Here is a 20,213-nt window from a genome sequence, read left to right on the forward strand (position 1 = left end):
TTTAAAATTGAGAAAGACACGTTACATCCTTGCACCTCTTTTGGCTCCGCCCTGGATATGACTCAAAACTATTATTTCAATCTATAATGTTCTGCTGCTATGGTGGCTTTGCCATTGGAAAAGGGTTTGAATTTTCATAAAAAAATTAAGTTTTGCTGTTGAGAATTGTTGACAAGGTAACAAGTTTGTTATGAATATCGGTATGAGTTGAAAATTGTGAGTTGGTAAAATGGGTTGTGAGGAAACAACTAAAAGCGCAAGCCTATTAATTTGGATTAGAATTTGCCCGGAATTAAATCCGGTTCATAAGACTGGCCCATAAAGTCTAAAAACAAGACAGTGTGAAAAGGCCCAATTGGGCACTGGCAGAGGCAGTGGACCAAGCCCACAGAGATTTCTACAGGACTATCTCCTTTCGACTTCCATTGTTGAATACAAACTTACAAAGCATCAGTGGCTCGACGAGCCGTCAAGTCTCTCAACTCTCACCGTCACGGCCACCCCATGAGCAGCCGAGCCAGAAACTTCCGCCGCCGAGCCGACGACAAAGACGACGATGACAACGACGGCGGCGTCAATGGCACCGCCGCCGCAGCCACCAAACCCAAACCCCCATCAAAGTCCATCTCCGCCACCGCCAAGAAACCAACCCATCAAGCCCCGAAAAAGCTCCTGAGTTTCGCCGACGACGAAGAAACCGACTCACCAGTCTCTCGTCCTTCCTCCAAATCCTCATCTTCCTCTTCTCGCTTCAACAAACCCTCCTCTTCTTCTTCGTCTCACAAGATCACCACTTCCAAGGACCGCCTCACACCTTCCTCTTCCTCTCTCCTCTCCAATGTCCAGCCTCAAGCTGGTACTTATACCAAAGAAGCCCTCCTTGAGCTCCAGAAGAACACCAAAACCCTAGCGAGCTCTCGCCCCAATCCCTCCTCCGAACCCGTCATTGTCTTGAAAGGCCTCGTCAAGCCTTCAATCAACGCTGACCCAAAGGCCCCAATTGGCGGAATTCTAAAAGAAATTGATGAATTGGATGATGATGAAGAAGGAATTGAGAAAAGGGGTAATTTTGGGAGGGAGAGAGATGATGCGACGGCGCGATTGGGTTCGATTGGGTTAGGGAAAGGTAGGGATTCATCTGGGTCGTTGATTCCCGATCAAGCGACTATAAATGCGATTAGGGCGAAGAGGGAGCGGCTCAGGCAGTCGAAGGCTGCGGCACCGGATTTTATTGCCTTGGATGGAGGGAGTAATCATGGGGAGGCGGAGGGATTGAGCGATGAGGAGCCGGAGTTTCAAAGCAGAATTGGGTTTTTTGGGGAGAAAGTGGATGGTGGGAAGAAAGGTGTGTTTGAGGATGTTGATGAGAAGGCAACAACAACACCACATGGTGGGTTTAGGAAGGATAATGAAGTTGATGGTGGTGATGATGAAGATGAGGAGGACAAGATTTGGGAGGAAGAACAATTTAGGAAAGGGTTAGGGAAGAGAGTGGATGATTCATCTAGTAGAGTAGTAGTGAATAATAGTGTGCCTGTAGTTCAGAGTGTTCCGCAACAAAATTATACATACCCTCCTGCGGCAGCTTCATTTTCTTCAGTCCCTAGTGTGGCTCCAAGCATTGGAGGAGCAGTCGGAGGATTTCCCGGTTTGGATGTGATGCCAATATCACAGCAGGCTGAGATTACTAAGAAAGCCTTGCACGATAACCTGAGGAGGCTTAAGGTGAGTTTTCACGTTCTTCAGGCTAAACTGGACTTAAAATTGTATTTCATAATGTACTTTATAGTTACATATGTGATATGAGGTATTGCTAAAGCTGTGATGCAAAATTCGGAATTAGGGTGTAGTCAGTTTGTTAAGATCTCATACTAATGGGTGCATCGAGGACACCTATGAGTACATCTTTCATCACTATTCCGTTTTTCGTTCTGGAATGAGTAGTGGTATACAAACAAACAAACAAAATTTACAATCTTTCATTACAAACTAATGTGCACTTATCATGTTAGTTTAATAGAACCCATTTTTTAATAGTTAGAATTGCTCTAAGGTTGCAGTTCATATAGAAAAAAATCTTGGACGACACATTTCCCCTCCATATGCTCTTCTAGGAAAAGCTACCACCCTCTTGCCACATGGAACCTAATTGTTATTGTCAATTTTTCCTTCCATTTACCCTCCATATGCTTTTAATGTCAATTAAGAAGCATTTGTCCTCTCATCTCCAAATTTGTAGAAGTTAGAATTGCTTTCAGGCTACCATCCAAATAGAAAAGAAACCTAGAATGTCACATTTACTCTTTTTTTTTAGGTTCATTGGAGGGGGAGGGGAGAGTACGACCTCCGGGTGAGGAACACAAGTTATGGCCATTGGGCTAACCCCAATGGTTGAACACACATTTACTTTCCATATGCTCTTTCTGGGAGAAGTTGCAACTCTCTTGCCACATAGCACCTAATAGTATGATCTCATCCCAAATCTTCGGGAAATTTTGTTTCCACACACTTACTTACCTCAATGAACACATTTGATAAAATTTTATTTTAATGACGATTATACTTTAAAATAAAATAACCATAATAAACATCAAAACCCTAACCAACCCATCTCATTTCTTCCTCTCTCATTGCCTCATTTCCCACCACTTAGTGAAAGATCATTCAATTTCTTCCCAATTTCAACTGATCAATCCACTAGAATTTTCTTCTCCCAAGCCATACCATTCATCGCCATTATTTGCCACTCCACTAGAACTCGCTCGTAACCCCCTCCTTTCTACGGTCTATTTCGGTCAAAACCATCGGAGTATTCTTCTCCTCTTCCAACCCATGTTCTGTACCACCGGTTAGGTTTTCCTCCACCCTAAGTTTATCCTTTTTCTTCGAATCGTCAATCTTCCGTTATTCATTGTCAACCACAATCACTTCTACTTGCAATTTCTCTGGTTGATTGCGGTGAGACAAATTGTTCCTATTCTCTTCCTGTTTCTTGCGAATCTCTTCTACACGATTTTCATTCTTCCTCTTCCTTGTCTCTCTGCTTTCGCTCTTCTTCTTCTTTTTCTTCATGAAGATACCTTACTTGAATGATGTTCAGAGCAAGGCCAGCAACAATTACATTAACCATAAAGAAAAGCAGTTAGGTTTTCTGGAATTACTTTACTAGGATTATTGTTCAACCATATGAAGCACACACCCATGTGTGTATACATTACACATACACATACACATACACATACACATACATACATGGCTTAGAAAAGCGAAACCCATAAACAGAATTTAATCACAGTTATTAATTCAATAAAGGAAATGGAAGAAAAAGGGTAGAATTCAGAATTAGTGATGAGATCAGTGAATTGATCAAACTGGTGAATTCAGAATCAATGATGAGATCAGAATCAGTGAATTCAGAATTGGTGAATTCAGAATCAGTGATTGTGTGAGTTTGGGTAGTAAGTTGTGTACAATATTTGAGTTAAGGTTAGAATTGGAATATATGATGTGTGGAATGAGACAAATAACACCTAATCAAATTTATAAGGGTGTGCATTGAGAAATGATGTGTACTGAGATAAGTAAGTGTGTGGAAATAATTTTTTCCAAATCTTCCTATCCAATCACCTTTCGAAGTTAGCGAACCATCTTGGTCAGTATACAGTGGTGCACGTACCATATAACCTTTCACAGATTCACGCCTTGAGCTCTCATTTTTGCATTGCTCCAATGATTTTTTGTTCCCACCGTCTCTATAAAGCTGGGATAATCTATAATAGAAGCATACTGGCTCTTAGGGGTGTGCGTGGGGTGGGTTAGTTCGGTTCAAGTTACTGTCAAATTCAAAACCAAAATGGAGTTGGCTCCCATTTTTTGGACTTGGAACTGAATTGAGTAAATGGTAGAACCATACCAAACTAGATTGGGAAACCTTTTGGTTCGGGTAAACTTGCAAATCTAGCTCTATGTTAGCCCATAGTATTGGTTACTATTCCATCATGGTCTCTATGAAACTAGCGTAATCTCTATAGGCACATGCTTGCTCTTAGGGGTAGTGCCAAACCCAAAACTAAATGGACCTTGGTCAGTTTCTATTTTTTTGGACTTGGAACTGAACCAAGTAATTAGTATAACCAAACCAAATTAATCAAGAAACACTACATTGGTTCAAGTTAAACTTGTAGCTCAGGCTATGTGTTAGTATTGTATAAAGATCTGATAGCTGTATAGTCTACCTTAAGACATGTTTTGGACCAATAACTTGAAGGAATGTCAAGTATATTAGTACAATATATGAAACACGGGCACACCTCTCTGGAGGTCACGTATAGGTGTCTGACACATGTCGGACACGGACATGAACACGCTGAACACGCTGGACACGCTAGGGACACATTAAGGACAAGCTGAGAGCAATTTTTTTCAAAATTTAATTTTTTTAAACTAAAATAGCATATCTAAGGTTGATAAATTTGATATACATTTTAAATATTTAAAAATAACATATAATAAATATATAAAATTATATGTTTCGAATGTGTTCCCAACATGTCGTGTGTTACATTTTTTAAAAATTTGCATGTTTGTGTCCGTGTCATGTCCGAGCTTCTTAGAGTACAATATTTAAATGTATTACAAATTATATAGAGGATTACCTTAAGGCGTGTTTTGACCAATAACTTGAAGGACGTCAAGTATGTTGTATAGTATATAATTTTTTTTTTAACAAAATGTATAGAGGGGTCAGATCTTTGGGTTGGATTGGGTTACCTAGTGGCTTGAACCCATACATCAATCTACTTGGTTGGTTATGGAATTTTATCAAGCTATGCCATTCAATGGTAAAATCTTGACCCGATAACTTTGAGGTTATGCGTTTAAGTCTAAGGGCAATCATTTTGTGTACTATGCCAAAGGTTAGGTGTGTACCCAATCTTTCTCCTTATCTTTCTCCTCCCAAACACACATGAATGTGTACGGGCATTGTTTTTTATGCCATACAACTTCGGGTTTTACTTGTCAAAAAAAAAGAAAAAAAAGAAAAAGAAGCTATGCAACATGGTCGACTCTAGATGAATGGTCATAGATAATGCCATTTTGCCCACTATAAAGCCAATGTATCTAGAGAAATTCTTTCCGTGGCTCTGGCTTTCTTAATCTTTTCATAAACTCAGCCATTTAAAACCCCTCACCTCCCTTGTCATCCAGTTTGTGCTGTCACATAAAAAAATTCCATCTACCTGTCCCTCCATATAATGGGGGCATTTGGTGCGGCTGTTAAAATAGATTATAGCTTATAACTTAATAAATTATATATTATAGATTTAATCAGAAGTTGTTAACCTGTTTGGTATAACTGTTAGATTATAAATTTAAGTTACTGAGTAGTGTTTGTTTAATAAGTTGTAAAATAGTTTTTTTGTTGTGTAATGTCTTTTTTGCCCTTATTAGATATAAAAAATGTTAACCTATTTCATTTTCTTTATTTTTTTTTAATTACATGCCAATTAATATAAAAATTGTGGTTTATTTTTTCATTATGCACAATATCAATTAATTAAAAATTGTGATTATTTTTTTTTCATTATAATACAAATTAATAATATAAAAATTGTTAATATTTTTAATTTATTATTAATTCATTACAATTAAATCAATTAATAATATAAAAATTGTTAAGTTTTTTTGATTTATTAATTCATTACAAATACCAAACCCTAGCCACCGCCGATCGCCCCCTTCTTCTCCTTCTCCCTCTTCTCATCCCACCGCCAGCAGCCCTTTGCAAAACCGGAGTGAACACGGAAAGAGCTAGGGTTGATCGTGAAGAGAGAGAGAGAGAGAGAGAGAGAGAGAGAGAGAGAGCACTAGGGTTGATCGCGAAGCCAGAGAGGAGAAGAAGGGTTAGGGTTCCGCATTGTCACGCCGTTAATCACCATGCCGTCCATTGTCAGGCTAGGGTTTCGCATCGCGATGGTTTCAGGTTGTGATGGGTTTCATAGCACAACCAGAGAACAATGCCGGAGAGAGAGAGAGAGAGAGAGAGAGAGAGCTTTGGTTCATAACGCTGAAAATCGCCTCTGGCGCTGGAAATCGCTACACTCTCTCTCTCTCTCTCTCTCAGAGAATGAATAGTGATCTTTGTGGTTTATATAATGGCAATTTGGTAATACTTCAAATTAATGAAGGGCGTTTAAGTAATTTCAACACCTCCTTCGCATAATCCACTTGCGGAAGCGGCTCCCAGCCGCTTTTGATTTTGGACGAATTTATGTAAGAAATTTTTTTATAGAAATTGAAGCTGTTGGCCTTAAGCTTAACCAAACACTCTGTAGTAGCTTTTTAGAAGCCAAAAATTATAATCTGTTCAAATTAAGCTGGACCAAACACGCCCAATACCTGCTCTGGAGTCAGCTTCCTAGAACAGCTTGGTATTGCCTTAAATTTTTTATCATCAAACCCTTTGCTTAAGGGACAGCATTTAGATTCCCTATTCACCAAGTGTTACTAAACTTATCCCCTATACCTTTCCATTGTAAGTTCATTTGTAATTTTTCCAGTCTTTTCTCTTGATCTTTTCATGGTCTGCATCAGTTAGTTCATTCAGCAGGGATCAATTCAACAAAGAGATTCACTTTTTTCAACCTTTTCTATTCTTGATAAATATTGTTTGATCATCTGTTTTCTAAGTTATGTTCTTTTGGAGTGATGCCTTTAAATTCAACGGTTTTAGATTCTGGTTTTGTATATCCCATGTCTATTTTTGTTATTTATCTATCTCATGTCTTTTCACCTTGAGACAATTAGTGGTGGTACATACAAAAATGAATTGTGTGCATTTTAAATAATGGGTTGACACTAACTTTGCACACCAATATCTTTTTTTTTAATTATTTATCAGGAATCTCATGGTAGAACCATGGCATCATTGACTAAGACTGATGAAAATTTGTCTTCCTCACTGTTGAATATCACTTCTCTTGAGAAATCTCTATCTGCTGCTGGTGAGAAGTTCATCTTTATGCAAAAGCTTCGTGACTTTGTTTCTGTTATATGTGACTTTTTGCAGGTATGAAAAAATCTAATTTATGAGTTGCTTCCTTTTGTAGCTAGTTTGATTCTTTTAAGACAATAAATTACCAACAAATGGAGAGCTGTCTTTTTATTTCATTTCATTTTATTTTATTTTTTCTAGTACTGGTTATCTTTTTAAATACATGCAGGCAAGGTTTTGAAAAGCGGTTGCGGTCACCGTAACGGTGGCGGTGGCGCGGTTAAGGTTGTGGGGTGTAAAGGCCGTAGCGTAACGGTTGCGGTAACCGGAACCGTGAATATTTTTATTTTTCGTACAATTTGAAAAAATCTTACCGATACGTATATATTTTTTTCCATGATCATGTTTATTGGGTTTAAAATAAATATTGATTAATTTTTGTAAATTTTTAAGTATGATCCAATATATTTCATATTTTTAAATCACTATAAACTGAGTTTTTTACATTTTATTTTAATAATTAATGACTTTATATTATACAAAAAATCAATCACTAACTATTATATATAAGATAAATAATGACAAAAGTAAGAGAATAAGTAAGAGCTTAAATATATATATATATATATATATATATATTTTAACCAAGCCAAATAGGTAATGACCACACTTATGATTATTATTATTTTCAAATAATATATAGATAGACACACACAAACAAAATGGTTAAGTGATAGCAGCTGAATAGAATAGCATAGGTCTTACAGTTTCAACAAATCAATAACATGTTCTTCATATTCTCTCTTCTCTCTCTCTCTATCTCTTGCTCATCTATGTTCTCTCTTTATCTTCCGTCTTCTCTCTATCCCTCTTCCCACATTTTCAGTTTTTTTTTTGTGTTTTTTTTCAAAAGAAGCAGTTCGGAACTGTTACGGTTGTTACGGTTTTTTTTTGTGTTTTTTTTCAAAAGAAGCAGTTCGGAACTGTTACGGTTGTTACGGCACTGTTACGACCGCTACGGCAGCCGCTACGGCCGATACACCTATGAATCTCAATCACACTGCAAAAGCGGCCGTAATAGGTGGCGGAAACCACCACAACCGTTACGTAACGGTTGCGGCTGCTTTTTAAAACTTTGCAAGCAGGGCTAACAAGAAGGGAAGTCGTTTTCACAGAACTAACTTGTCGCATTTGTTTCCAGTACATATATGTATAAGCTTTGGTCCTTGTTAGGATTGCTCAATGAGAAAATTAATATATCTTCAATTATTGCAACTGTTATGTCTGGCTCTTTATTTCAGAAGTTTTTGTCTTCCTAGAGGCACTTTTATTTATATTAGGATTTATATGTTATAGTAGTTAATTGAAGTTGGATTCAATGTCTTAGGTGTCAATTCAATCTGGTAGTTTCTTAGGGACCTTTTATTTTGATGGAATTTGAGTAATTATCTAGTTATGATATTGAATGTGCTAATTTTTAGAAGGTTTATGTGGGGTCTTTAGTTTTTTGAGGCATTTATAAATGAGGTCCTTTAGCATTTATGAAAGGAAGTGTGCATTGTTGTAAACGAGATTGGAGTTTAGTGAATGCTTTTTCTTGATTGATGAATTACTTTTGGAACTCTTCCATTGATTTGTATGTGGTTTTTAAAAGGCTCCTTGTGGAGATGGGACTTCTTTTGTCTCCTTTTCATTTTTTTTTTCCTTCTCTGTTTTCCTCTTTTAGAGTACTGTTAACAACTTCTTTCATTATCAAATATGAATCCAGTGTTCAAATTTTTTTACAAAATTGCTGTAATCTCTGGCATTAAAGTTTTTAGTGCTTTAATAGGCATGGATTAAACATTGCCAGCATTAGTTTTCATGGTGATGTTGGATATCAATTTTGATTACAGAGAAAGCATTCATGTCTATTCACGAGTCCCTTTGTAGGGCAAGTTTGATAGGCAGTAGTTTCTTACAAGTATATGAAAATTAAATTCATTTTTAGAAATAACCGAAGTATTGCAAACTCAATGTGTGAGAACATATTTTTGAAAAGTAAATGTGTGTGATCATCTCTCATTTTTTTTCCCACTCTCATTTACTTGATGTAGAGAATATATTCTAGAGAGTAAGTCATGTGGGAGTGAAAAATTGGTTGATGAGATTTTGATATATTTAAAGCTGATTTCACGTTATGTCTGTTTTACCCAAGAGATTGACATGGGTGTTAGGTGGGTTTACAATTTTTTTTGTCTCGTAACTATCCTCAAAAGTAGGAGGTTGTTTGCCTTTCTGGTAACAGAGATAGTTAGCTTCCAATTTTACCAATGAAGGATTTCATTGTTATTTAGCTGATGTGACACTTCATCAAGGTTTTTTCAATTTTGACCTAAAGTCATGTAGAATTCAGAACAGTAAAATCATGTGTTCAGTGGATGATCGTTGGTGAGTGGACAAATGAGAGAGAGAGAGAGAGATGTTGATGGTGATTTGTGGAGGGAATAGCCTTCTCATTTATAGGTGGGTGCGTTGGAGGATATGAGAGAGAGAGAGAGAGAGTGGTTTGTGGAGGGAATAGCCTTCTCATTTATAGGTGGGTGGGCTGGAGGATATGAGGATATGAGAGAGGGAGGGAGAGAGAGAGAGAGAGATGTTGATAGTGATTTGTGGAGGGGATAGCCTTCTCATTTATAGGTGGGTTGGAGGATATGAGATCCCATGCATGTCCGCAAACAAATGCAGTATGTAATATTGATAAAGGTGTCGTGCATGTTAGGCGAGAGAGAGATGGAAATGATTATGTTGATAGTGATTTGTGGAGGGAATAGCCTTCTCATTTATAGGTGGGTTGGAGGATATGAGGATATGAGATCCCATGCATGTCCCCAAACAAATGCAGTAAGTAATATTGATAAAGATGTCGTGCATGTTAGGCGTGCTCACTATGTACGAGAAAGTTTATGCCATCATGGCTCTAAGTTCACCCCATGTGGAGACCTATCTCTCTTGACTAGGACTAGTCAAAGTGGAGCCTACCTTGAGGGAGGGTGAGATGAACCATTTTAACATATTCTCATCTCTAGCTGTCAATCCACAAGTGCCTGGTCATCCTGCAAATGGGTCATGGAGTCACTTGGATGCCCATGCTGTGACACCAATCCTGGCAGGGTCCTTAGGCCCTGCTCACAACCAAAGCAGCCATATTAGCGATAGGTACCTTTTTTGGAGAACTCAGAGTGGAGGATTCTAATCAACCAAACCAAAAGAGGGCCAAATCATGTTTCATGTGGAGATGGCATGCTTGTCTGGAAAGTAAGCATGTTTGACACCTCCTCGAGAGACATTCTTTGGAGAGGTACAAATGTATTGGGGGGTCATGCCCTGGGGGAGAAGGTGCTCATTGTTTTGAACTCATACTCACTTAAAAGTTTAAGCATGTAAGTGGAGAGGCCATCCAACGTATATTAAGACCCACTTATTTATACTCTTTATTCGATGTGGGACTCTTTCCTTCACACATGCTTCAACAGGTCATGCCTTGGAGGAGAATCAATCGGTTGAGTCGGGAAGGTGCTAAACATGCAACTACTGAGCAGAGAATCATTGCATCAACCGGGGGGTATTGAGCGACCACGCCTTGGAAATGCCTTAGAGTGCCCTTGCTCAAGTGAAGATCGTCACCTTAGCAGAGTAGTTCCCAAGCATAGTCCCTTGGTGCCATGGCTTGAGTCTAAGTCATAGAGTGCATTAATTAGGCTAACCAATGATTGGTTCATGTGTCACTTCTTTGGCTTGCCATATGAAGCATTTGTAAGTGCTGACAGTTGACATGCTTTTAAAGCCTGTTTCTAGTGTTTTGATTTTCTTGCTGTAATATTTGCAGTTTCTTCTTCTTTAAATGCTTTTGCAAAGCCCTTGAAGGGGTCTTGCTTCATGACCTTTTCTAATCAATTGGTAGTTTTATTCTTGCAGCATAAAGCTCATTTAATAGAGGAACTTGAAGAGCAGATGCAGAAACTTAACGAAGAACGCGCAGCAGCAATCTCAGAAAGAAGAGCTGCTGATAATGAAGATGAAATGATTGAAATAGAAGCAGCTGTAAATGCAGCAATGTCAATATTCGGTAAAGGTGGCGGCAGTGCCACAATGATTGAAAGGGCCACAAGTGCAGCTCAGGTCGCATCTGCCACCACAAAAGAACAAAGAAATCTTCCTGTGAAGCTAGATGAATTTGGTAGAGATATAAACCTACAGAAACGAATGGATATGACACGAAGGGCTGATGGACGACGAAGAAGGAAAGCTCGATCAGATGATAAGAGACGATCATCCATGGAAAGTGATGTTCCCTTTCAGCGAATAGAAGGAGAATCAAGCACTGATGAGAGCGATAGTGAGACTGCTGCGTACCAGTCAAACCGTGATTTGTTGCTTCAGACTGCTGAACAGGTTTTCAGTGATGCAGCTGAGGAATATTCTCAACTTTCAGTGGTTATGGAAAAGTTTGAAAGATGGAAGAAGGATTATCCATTAAGCTACCGCGATGCTTATATGTCACTTAGTGTTCCTGCTATCTTCTCTCCATATGTAAGATTGGAACTTCTAAAGTGGGACCCACTTCATGAAGATATAGATTTTATTAACATGAACTGGTATGTAGCCTTTGCTCAAGTTTCTTAAGCATGTAGAAAATATTTCTAGCAGTTGAGCGGTGATTTCTGAAAATATCAAAAAGGTTTAATGATGGTCTGGAGCCTGTTATCAAACAGATTCTCTGCATGGTTTTAGATGGTTTGGCTATTGAAGTTTTAGATTAAATCAAGCATTGATCTGGCTGAGTGTTGGGTCCGACTATTAAGTGTCAGATGCATCATCTAATAAATGTGATTTTTTTTTTTTTTTTTTTTTTTTTTTTTTTAAATGTAATGTAGAGCATCAAAGCATACACCTACTTATTTTGAAGCAATTATGTCACATAATAAATGAGTTTTTGTAGTATTATGGACATGTGAGGGACATTTCCCATAACCTTGCCTGACGGTCATGCTTGACTCTTCATACATTTAGAAGAGTCCGTGGAAACCAAATATATGTTGCTTCTGGTTTCCTTTTGGTCCTTTGATAACTAGTCTCTGTACATTTCGCAATGTTCAGGCATTTGCTGCTTTACAACTATGGTATTGAGGATGAAAATGACATCAGCCCTGATGATGCTGATGCTAACCTTGTTCCTCAACTGGTGGAAAAAGTTGCCGTTCCTATTTTGCATCATGAGATAGCTCACTGTTGGGATATGCTGAGTACTCATGAGACAAAGAATGCCGTCTCGGCCACAGATTTGGTTGTCAGATATGTTCCTGCTTCCAGCGAGGCTCTCGTTGAATTAGTAGCTGTTCTTCATGACCGCCTAGCTGATGCTATTGCTAAACTCATGGTATGTTTACAAACCTATATCCACATTTTGAGCTTGCTTTGGTAAATTGTACTTGCTCCAAAACTTATTTTAATGGGGGAAATCTTTTTTCTTTAGTCGGGAATGAAATTTTTTAGAAAAATTAGGGGAAACCACTGAAAATGGTTTCACAAATGTTTTCTAAACCTTCCTTCTCTCTCAATTTATTTATAAATTAAGCAAGCAAGAAACTCTTGGGAATCTAGGGTTTTTTTTAGAATCACTTGGGATATTGGGGAAACTAATGGAAGACATTTTCTGTTAATTCTTTTTTTTCTTTTTTTATTCTCTTAAAGCCATTGTTTAGTAGTAACTAATAAATACATAATTCCTTACACAATTGTTTATTTATGCTTAAAGATTACCACCTGCTTTTCTCTAGCATTCTCTATTTTTTATTGAAATTCTTCTATGAATTTCCATTTTAACTTGTATAATTATTGCTTTTTGTTTCTATTTGTATTCTGGCATTTCTCATTTCTGTTTCGCATAATGTTTTATGTTTCTGCGTCACTTATGGTAACAATACCCATTTGATCTTAAGCTAAGAAGCGTGGAGACTTTTAAGGTGGTGTGTCCGTGTTGGACACATGTTGGGCACCTACACTCATTAGACACTTCCCGACACATGTCTACACATGTCCTGTTATTTTTTAAATTCATTTAGGCCTGGACATACTTTGGTCACTTGAGGAACACACATGTCCATTGCTTGGACACATGACACATTACAAAAAATGGGGCAAATTTCACTCTACCCTCTTGTAGTTTGATCCATGTGCGTATGGTGCAGATTAGCCATGGAGCTTAGACACGGTTTCCTGATCGCTCTTGTCATTTGGAAATAAGCAAATCACTTATTGTGGTTTGTGGACCAAAGTGTACCGTTAACATTCATTAAGGACACCTGTAATAAATTTACCCAAATACCCTCATCTTCCTCTGCTAGACCCATATATGATATATATATATCCCTTGTAAGTAGTCTCACTTTCTACCACCATAACTTCCCCACCCACACCAACAAAAAGCTCAGAGAGAGTCTAGAGAGTGAAGATGAGTACTGATTTCTTGGGAAATGGCTGCAAAAACTATCCCTCCATCCACAGCTTGCTGCACTGACTGACATTTGTTCAACGACTTGGTCAGAGCTTTGATCGCCACCAACAACAATCAAATCCTCATGCCTGATTGCATCATTGGATGTGTCGGGTGGTATTTGGGGATGGTCAACTCTCACCCCCTACTATTCTCACTAAAAGCATCACTCAAAAAGCCATGGCTTACATAGATGCTTTTTCTGAATTGGATTTTGATTGAAATTTGGGATTGTGGGTGGCAAAGTGATTGGGCAGTGGGTGGTGGTGTGAGGAAGAGGAGAGAGGGGGGCGGGGGTGGCGGGTGGTGTGCTGTGAAGAGGAGGGGTGGGGGTTGCCACTGGTCGCCATAATGGGGAGATGGTGAGGAGAAGAAGAATGTCATGTTTTGGAATTTTGAAGATGTTATAAGAGGTATTTTTGTTTTAAAAATTTGTTTACTTCTTGCATAGGCACGTGGCTATCTTGTAACTTTGGATGGAAAAGTTAACTGTGTACTTTGATTCACAAACCACAAGGGGTGATGTATTTATTTCCAAATGATAAGGGAATCAGCCGCAAATGGGCCAAACTACAAGGGAGTAAACGTGAAATTTGTCCAAATAAAAACAATATTCCTGCGTTTAAATTTTAAAAATTAGTATTATGTTTTATTTTTTTTCATTATTTTTAAGTGAAATATTCATATTTGTGAAATATAATAAATATATAAAACTATATATGTTGAGCGTATTTCCCACATATTGTCTTATATTTTTTTGAAAATTGATGCATCAGTCAGTGTTGTGTCGCGTGTCCATATTCATGTTTCTTAGATGTCAAGTGAATGAAGCATCTGTAGATCGTCGCTTATATTTTCTATTATTTATCTGTTAAAATTCAATTCATAGGTCCCAACATGGAGCCCACTTGTAATGAAGGCTGTGCCAAATGCAGCACGTGTAGCAGCATATAGATTTGGCACATCTGTTCGTTTGATGAGGAACATATGCATGTGGAATAAGATTATTGCATTGTCTGTTCTCGAGAAGCTTGTTCTTGATGAACTTTTGAGTGGAAAAGTTCTTCCTCATCTTCGAAGCATCCAATCAAATGTTCATGATGCAGTCACAAGAACTGAAAGGGTCATTGCTTCATTATCTGGAGTGTGGTCAGGTCCAAGTGTTGCTGGGCAGCGCAGGTACATCTATTATGATAGTTTACACTGATTGCATTTGAAATTAAGTCCTCTTGCTTTAGGAAATCAGTGGGTATTATTATTTGCCACTACTAGCTGGTGCAATTTTTGAGGTACCTGTGCTGGCTTACTTCTGTTGTTCTGCTTTCTAATAGTTACCTTCTGTTCGTCTCGTCATTCTCATTTTGGATTTATGTCTTAGATGGTCATTATCATTTTGGATTTATGTCTTCTGCAATTTGTGCTTTAATTCTTTTTGTATCTGCTTATTCAGTTAATTCAAGGGTAAATTACCCTTTGTCTTCCTTAAGTTTACTTTGGGCCCCCCGGCATTTGTAATTCCCAATTTACTTCCGAAACTTCGTACAATTTTGGGTGGAAAATGTCATGTGGGCAGCATGTGGCATAAAAAGGGATAAATTACACTTTGCCCACTTAAGTTTTACAATTTTCCACTTTGGCCCTTAAAGTATTTTTCTCACTTTGACCCCTAATGTTTGTACTTTTTTCATTTACTACCAAAACCAAATTCTGTTCAATTTTAAGACCCAAAACTCAAAACCCAAGACCCAAAATTCATCCCCCAAAATCCAAACCCAAATTCCGAGGTCTCTTTCTTCTCTTTAAATTCATTCCCAAACTTTCACCGCTCCTTCACTGCCCCTTTCTACCGCAACCTCCATACCTCTGTCTACCTCTCCATTGCCCTTCGCCTCTTGTCCCCTTTCGTCATACACACCCAAACACCTCTGTTTGGTTCAGTTTTTATGATCTGATTTCTGAAAAGTTTTCAAAAACTAGTTTCCTGTCACGTTATATGTTATTTTACCCAGTAACCAAAGAACAAAAGTTATTTTACCCTTATTATGGTCTTATATGCCATAGCTTGGCAATGAACTGCTCTAGTCTGTGTACATGATGCTTTCATTATCACATTGCTTGGTTATAAACATCTTTCTCTAATTCGTACGGATGTGCAGCCCCAAATTGCAGCCACTGGTGGATTACTTGTTTACACTTGGAAAGACACTGGAGAAAAAGCATGTTTCAGGTGTGAGCGAGAGCGAGACTAGTGGACTTGCTCGTCGATTGAAGAAGATGCTTGTTGACCTCAACGAATATGACCAGGCTAGGGCAATATTGAGAACCTTCAATCTCAAGGAGGCACTGTAATCTCTCTCTCCCTCCACTGTATGCTTCTGTTGTCGTCGGAAGCTGAGGGCTAGTGAAGGTCTTGTAGGAATTTTTAAAAACACTAAAAATAGTTATCAAATTAACACTTCTCATACTCAAGGTTAGTTATTGAGGCATTTGTTATATTCTAATTTTTGTTGAATATGCTTCCGGATTAGTAACCATATTTTTATATAGATGTATCTTTTTCCATTTGAGTTACTACAGGTTGGCTTCATACAGAAATGAAAAGAAAAGGATAGTGATGGGAAAGTGAATCAAAGGGACATATTTTTTTGTTTTTGTTCGGGAATAAATGTTGTGTTTCAATTATTAATTTGGATAAAAATTTAACAGATGAAAGAAAATGAAGAAAAGTTTATATTTTAGTCGCATTATCTTTATCTTTTTCTTTTTCTTTTTGAATTTCTATACAAATTCATGATTCAAGCACAGTTTAAAGGTGCAAAATTATTCAAAAAATAAGAATTGTTCTTTGTAATGTGACGAAAGTAATAGCTGTATTATAAGAATGGGCCAAGGTTGCTTTGTTTAACCCCTTGATTAATATATAATTTATTTTTCTATTTCTAATTTTTTTTTTTTATAATAAAAAGTGCAATGTATTTTCCCCCCACAGTTTTGCTCTTATCAGCATGCCTCCCAAACCCAAATGAATAAAAAATGTAGAATGTATAAAGAGAGAACTAGTTACTACGGACCATAAGCTAGAATTAAAATTCCATTAACTATATAAAAATTACAAAAAAAAAAAAAAAACTAACTATGACAAATAGTTTTATTTATTATATTAAACTTGAAGGTCGTGAACATGGCAATTGGTTTTGCACCAGTGTTTAAGTGAAATTTTATGCTAAATTGGGACTTGATACATATTTATTTTTTATTAAACCACACCAATTCAAACGGTTTGAATAAGTGAGGTTTAATCGGCTTAGAGCCTTTCAAAATTTGAATTATTTCTTAAATTTATAATATAGTAAATAATTTATATAAAACTATTGAAGTAGAATTAGAAACAGAATATAATGTGAAAATTAAAGTCTTGACACCAAAATAAAATCAAAGTTTAAAAATCATTATCCTCTCAGACTAAATCCCAAGTCTATCAAATTGAATCAAAACAAAAAATTGAAAACGACATAAACATTTGCTATAGCTATATAAGCATAGTAGTAGCAAAATTTGACTTAAGTAGACATGAGTGACAAACTAACAATTTATCACATGGCCAATGTTTATTGTCAAACCTAAAATATTTAAGAAAAAGTAAACAATTAAGTGAATCATCTGAATTTTGTACTCAACCGACATTATTATATATTTAACATATATTATGTTCATATGAAAAACTTTTGGTTAGTTTCGGTTTAACTCGGTGCACAAGGTGCCTAAATCAATACCGAATTGAAAATAAAAAAACTAATTTTAAAAACCGTACAAACCGATTCATATTAAAAAACTGACCTAATATAGCCGGTTCAATTCGGTTCAACCGATTTGATTAGTTTTTTCGATTTTTCTTACCTCCCTAAATGCAACAATTAGCATGATTTATGTTTGTTAATTGTGCAGTTGGGAAGGCAGATGGTGATTTTAGTTGTTGGGAAGCTCATTAATTAGATATAAGGTTTACGTTTTTTTGTTTATGTTTATAAAGATTTTATAAATTGATTTTTGTTTATTTTTAGAAAAACATAAACTATAAACACGTTTGGTTTGAACCAAATGTTTAAAAAATTTTAAAAACATAAACTAAAAAATATGTTTGTTCAGACCTAAAATATTTATATTTATTTTTTATTATTTATGACAATGGGATCAAACACATTATAATTGAAAAAAAAAAATTTAATTAAAAAAAATATTTACTTGAAAAAAAAAATTTGAAAAAAAAATTATTTGAAAAAAAAATTTTGTTGGTCAAAATTTTAAATTTCTGTTTAAAAACCAACGTAAACTCATTTTTTAAGTTTACTTTTTTTCCTCAAATTTGTAAACTGAGACAACTATTTATAAATAAAAAAAATTATCAAACAAGTTTTTATGACAATTTTTTAAATCTTTGTAAATATAAACTGAAAATTGAAAACTGAAAACGAAATGGTTATCAAACAGGCCCTTAACATTGGATTAGAAGCCCTCCAATTTTTTCCCAGTATGTTAGTATTAAGGGGAATTTTTTTTAAGATTTCTAATATCAAAATTTTATAAGATAAAAAATATAATATTTTCATAGTAGTTGGGGTCCCTTAATATTTTCACAGAGAAAATTCGATTCAGAGAAATTTGTATCCGACTCAGAGAAATTTCGACATCGACACTGAAAAATTTCAATTTTTACAAAGAAATTTCAATTTTTATAAAGAAATTTTCCTGATTTCATAGAGAAATTTTTAAATTTTTCTAGTATGATTACAAAAAAAACTAGCTTTTTCTCAACAAGGATGATGGAGAAAGGTTGTAGTACATCCTGGCTAGTATTCACACAAGGGTGAAATAAAAAGAAATGAGAAATTTATAAAATAAAAAAACTACTGGCGACAAAAAACAAAATTATACTTGTTGCTATACTTTTTTTTTAAAAAAATATTTGAAGACAATTCTAATGAAATTATGATTATTAAATCAAAATCATCTTCTTCTTCTTCCCCCTTTCTTCTTCTTCTTCTTTTTTTTTTTTTTTTTTTTTTTTTTTTTTTTTTTTGTAGATAATCTAGATGCATGGATTTTAAAAATAGACGTTTTGAATTATTAAAATAGGATTTGTAATGGGTTTCATTAGGGATGATTGTGAGGCGAATTTGTCATCTCCGGCCGCCCAACCCTAGCTCTGCCCCACCCCTCTTCCCTCCGTGGATAAACCCGACCCCGTCCCAACCCCACTACGGATGAAATTTTTCAATCCTATCCCCGCCCCCACGGATACCCAATCACATTTTAAATTGCAAAAAAATTAAGAATTATTTAAATTTGTAACACAGTAAATAATTTCTCGTTTCCATATATATAAACAGTGAGACTTTTAGTATTATTATTTATTTATATTTAAATAAAATCACAAACTTTTGGTATTTCTTTCTTATATCTAATTATTATACATATACACATATATTATTTATTTATATATATTTTTTAATTACATCGGGTCGGGTTTAGATTGAGGAATGTGACACCTGCTTCCGCTCCACTCCCGTTGTGAGTGACCAAAATATAATTTATATAAGTGTCGAGTCGGGTAAAATTCGTCCCATTCGGACGAGTATGAACAGATCTCGCGAATCAGGTTAAAATAATCATTCCTAAGTTTCACAAGCCCAATTGTTTTGGATTAGACTTCTTTCCAACTAGTAGTCCGATTCTTAAAAAGAAATCAAAAAAAAAAAAAAAAAAAAAAAAGAAGAAGGAAGAGATAATACAAAACGAACTTAACCAAAAAAATTGATAGGCATATAATACGATATATTTAATATATAAAAAAATTAAAGCAAAATAAAAACTGAAACAAATTTTGTGGGTGTACCAATGATTTTAGAAGGAATAAATTAAAAAATAATTTTTATAAAGTTGAGGGAGACATGTGCCTCTACTGGTGCGACGGTGGGGTAGGTCCAAAAAATTAGGGATATCACCAGATGATATATATTTTTAAACATTAAGCACATAGTTTATTTATTTCTTTCTTTATTTATAATTTGTAAGATGGGATTGAGCGTGGAGAACATAGATGCCTTTAATGGTAGCTAAAATCATTATCTTTTGTGATTGAGCGTGGAGAACATAGACGCCTTTAATGGTAGCTAAAATCATTATCTTTTGTGGGGAGACTAATGAGCACCATGATTTTTTATTATTATTATTTTTTTCAACTCCAAATACTCAACTCCAATCATATGAGTCTTGTAATAGGGCTCAAAAACCATTTCTTTTAAGTCTTGTATGTCAAATAAAGGTACAATGTGAGTTCTGTCTGGTTTTAATTTTAGAATAAGTTTTTAATTTTTTTAAAAATAAAAATTAATTTGACAAAAATATAAGTTAAAAAAAAATATATATATATATATATATTGTTATATAGGGTATGCTGGATCAGTTTACGTGTATTAGGCTAAGTCCTTAGAGTCCGAACAAATCTTTCGAAATAAGATTTATGCTTTACGGTCCGTAGCCTCAGGGTATGCATTTGTTGATTAGGGGATTTGAACTTACGACTTGGGAGGGAGCAAACCTCCAAGCTCCAGTCGTTACCCACTAGGCCAATCACCTTGTGATTAAAAAATATTTTTAAATTAAAACAATTATTTTGCCCTCAAA

General features: G+C 35.9%; 1 protein-coding gene across 2 annotated transcripts; it reads left to right on the forward strand.

Annotated features, from left to right (window-relative positions):
- Nucleotides 1–270: 270 nt before the first annotated feature.
- Nucleotides 271–16,091, forward strand: ILP1 (GC-rich sequence DNA-binding factor-like protein). 2 transcript variants are annotated; one of them, XM_082870964.1, is made up of 6 exons: nucleotides 271–1,725; nucleotides 6,902–7,069; nucleotides 10,952–11,631; nucleotides 12,134–12,413; nucleotides 14,419–14,708; nucleotides 15,686–16,091. In XM_082870964.1, exons 1-6 carry the CDS (start codon nucleotides 505–507, stop codon nucleotides 15,876–15,878), a joined length of 2,832 nt encoding a protein of 943 aa, XP_082727090.1. In that variant the 5' UTR covers nucleotides 271–504; the 3' UTR covers nucleotides 15,879–16,091. The 2 variants fall into 2 exon arrangements, with proteins under 2 accessions (XP_082727090.1, XP_082727091.1); XM_082870965.1 differs by lacking the exon at nucleotides 6,902–7,069.
- The last annotated feature ends 4,122 nt before the right edge of the window (nucleotides 16,092–20,213 follow it).

Source organism: Camellia sinensis, chromosome 5 (assembly GCF_055761805.1).
Source record: "Camellia sinensis isolate YWXY chromosome 5, ASM5576180v1, whole genome shotgun sequence".
NCBI classification, from domain to species: domain Eukaryota; kingdom Viridiplantae; phylum Streptophyta; class Magnoliopsida; order Ericales; family Theaceae; genus Camellia; species Camellia sinensis.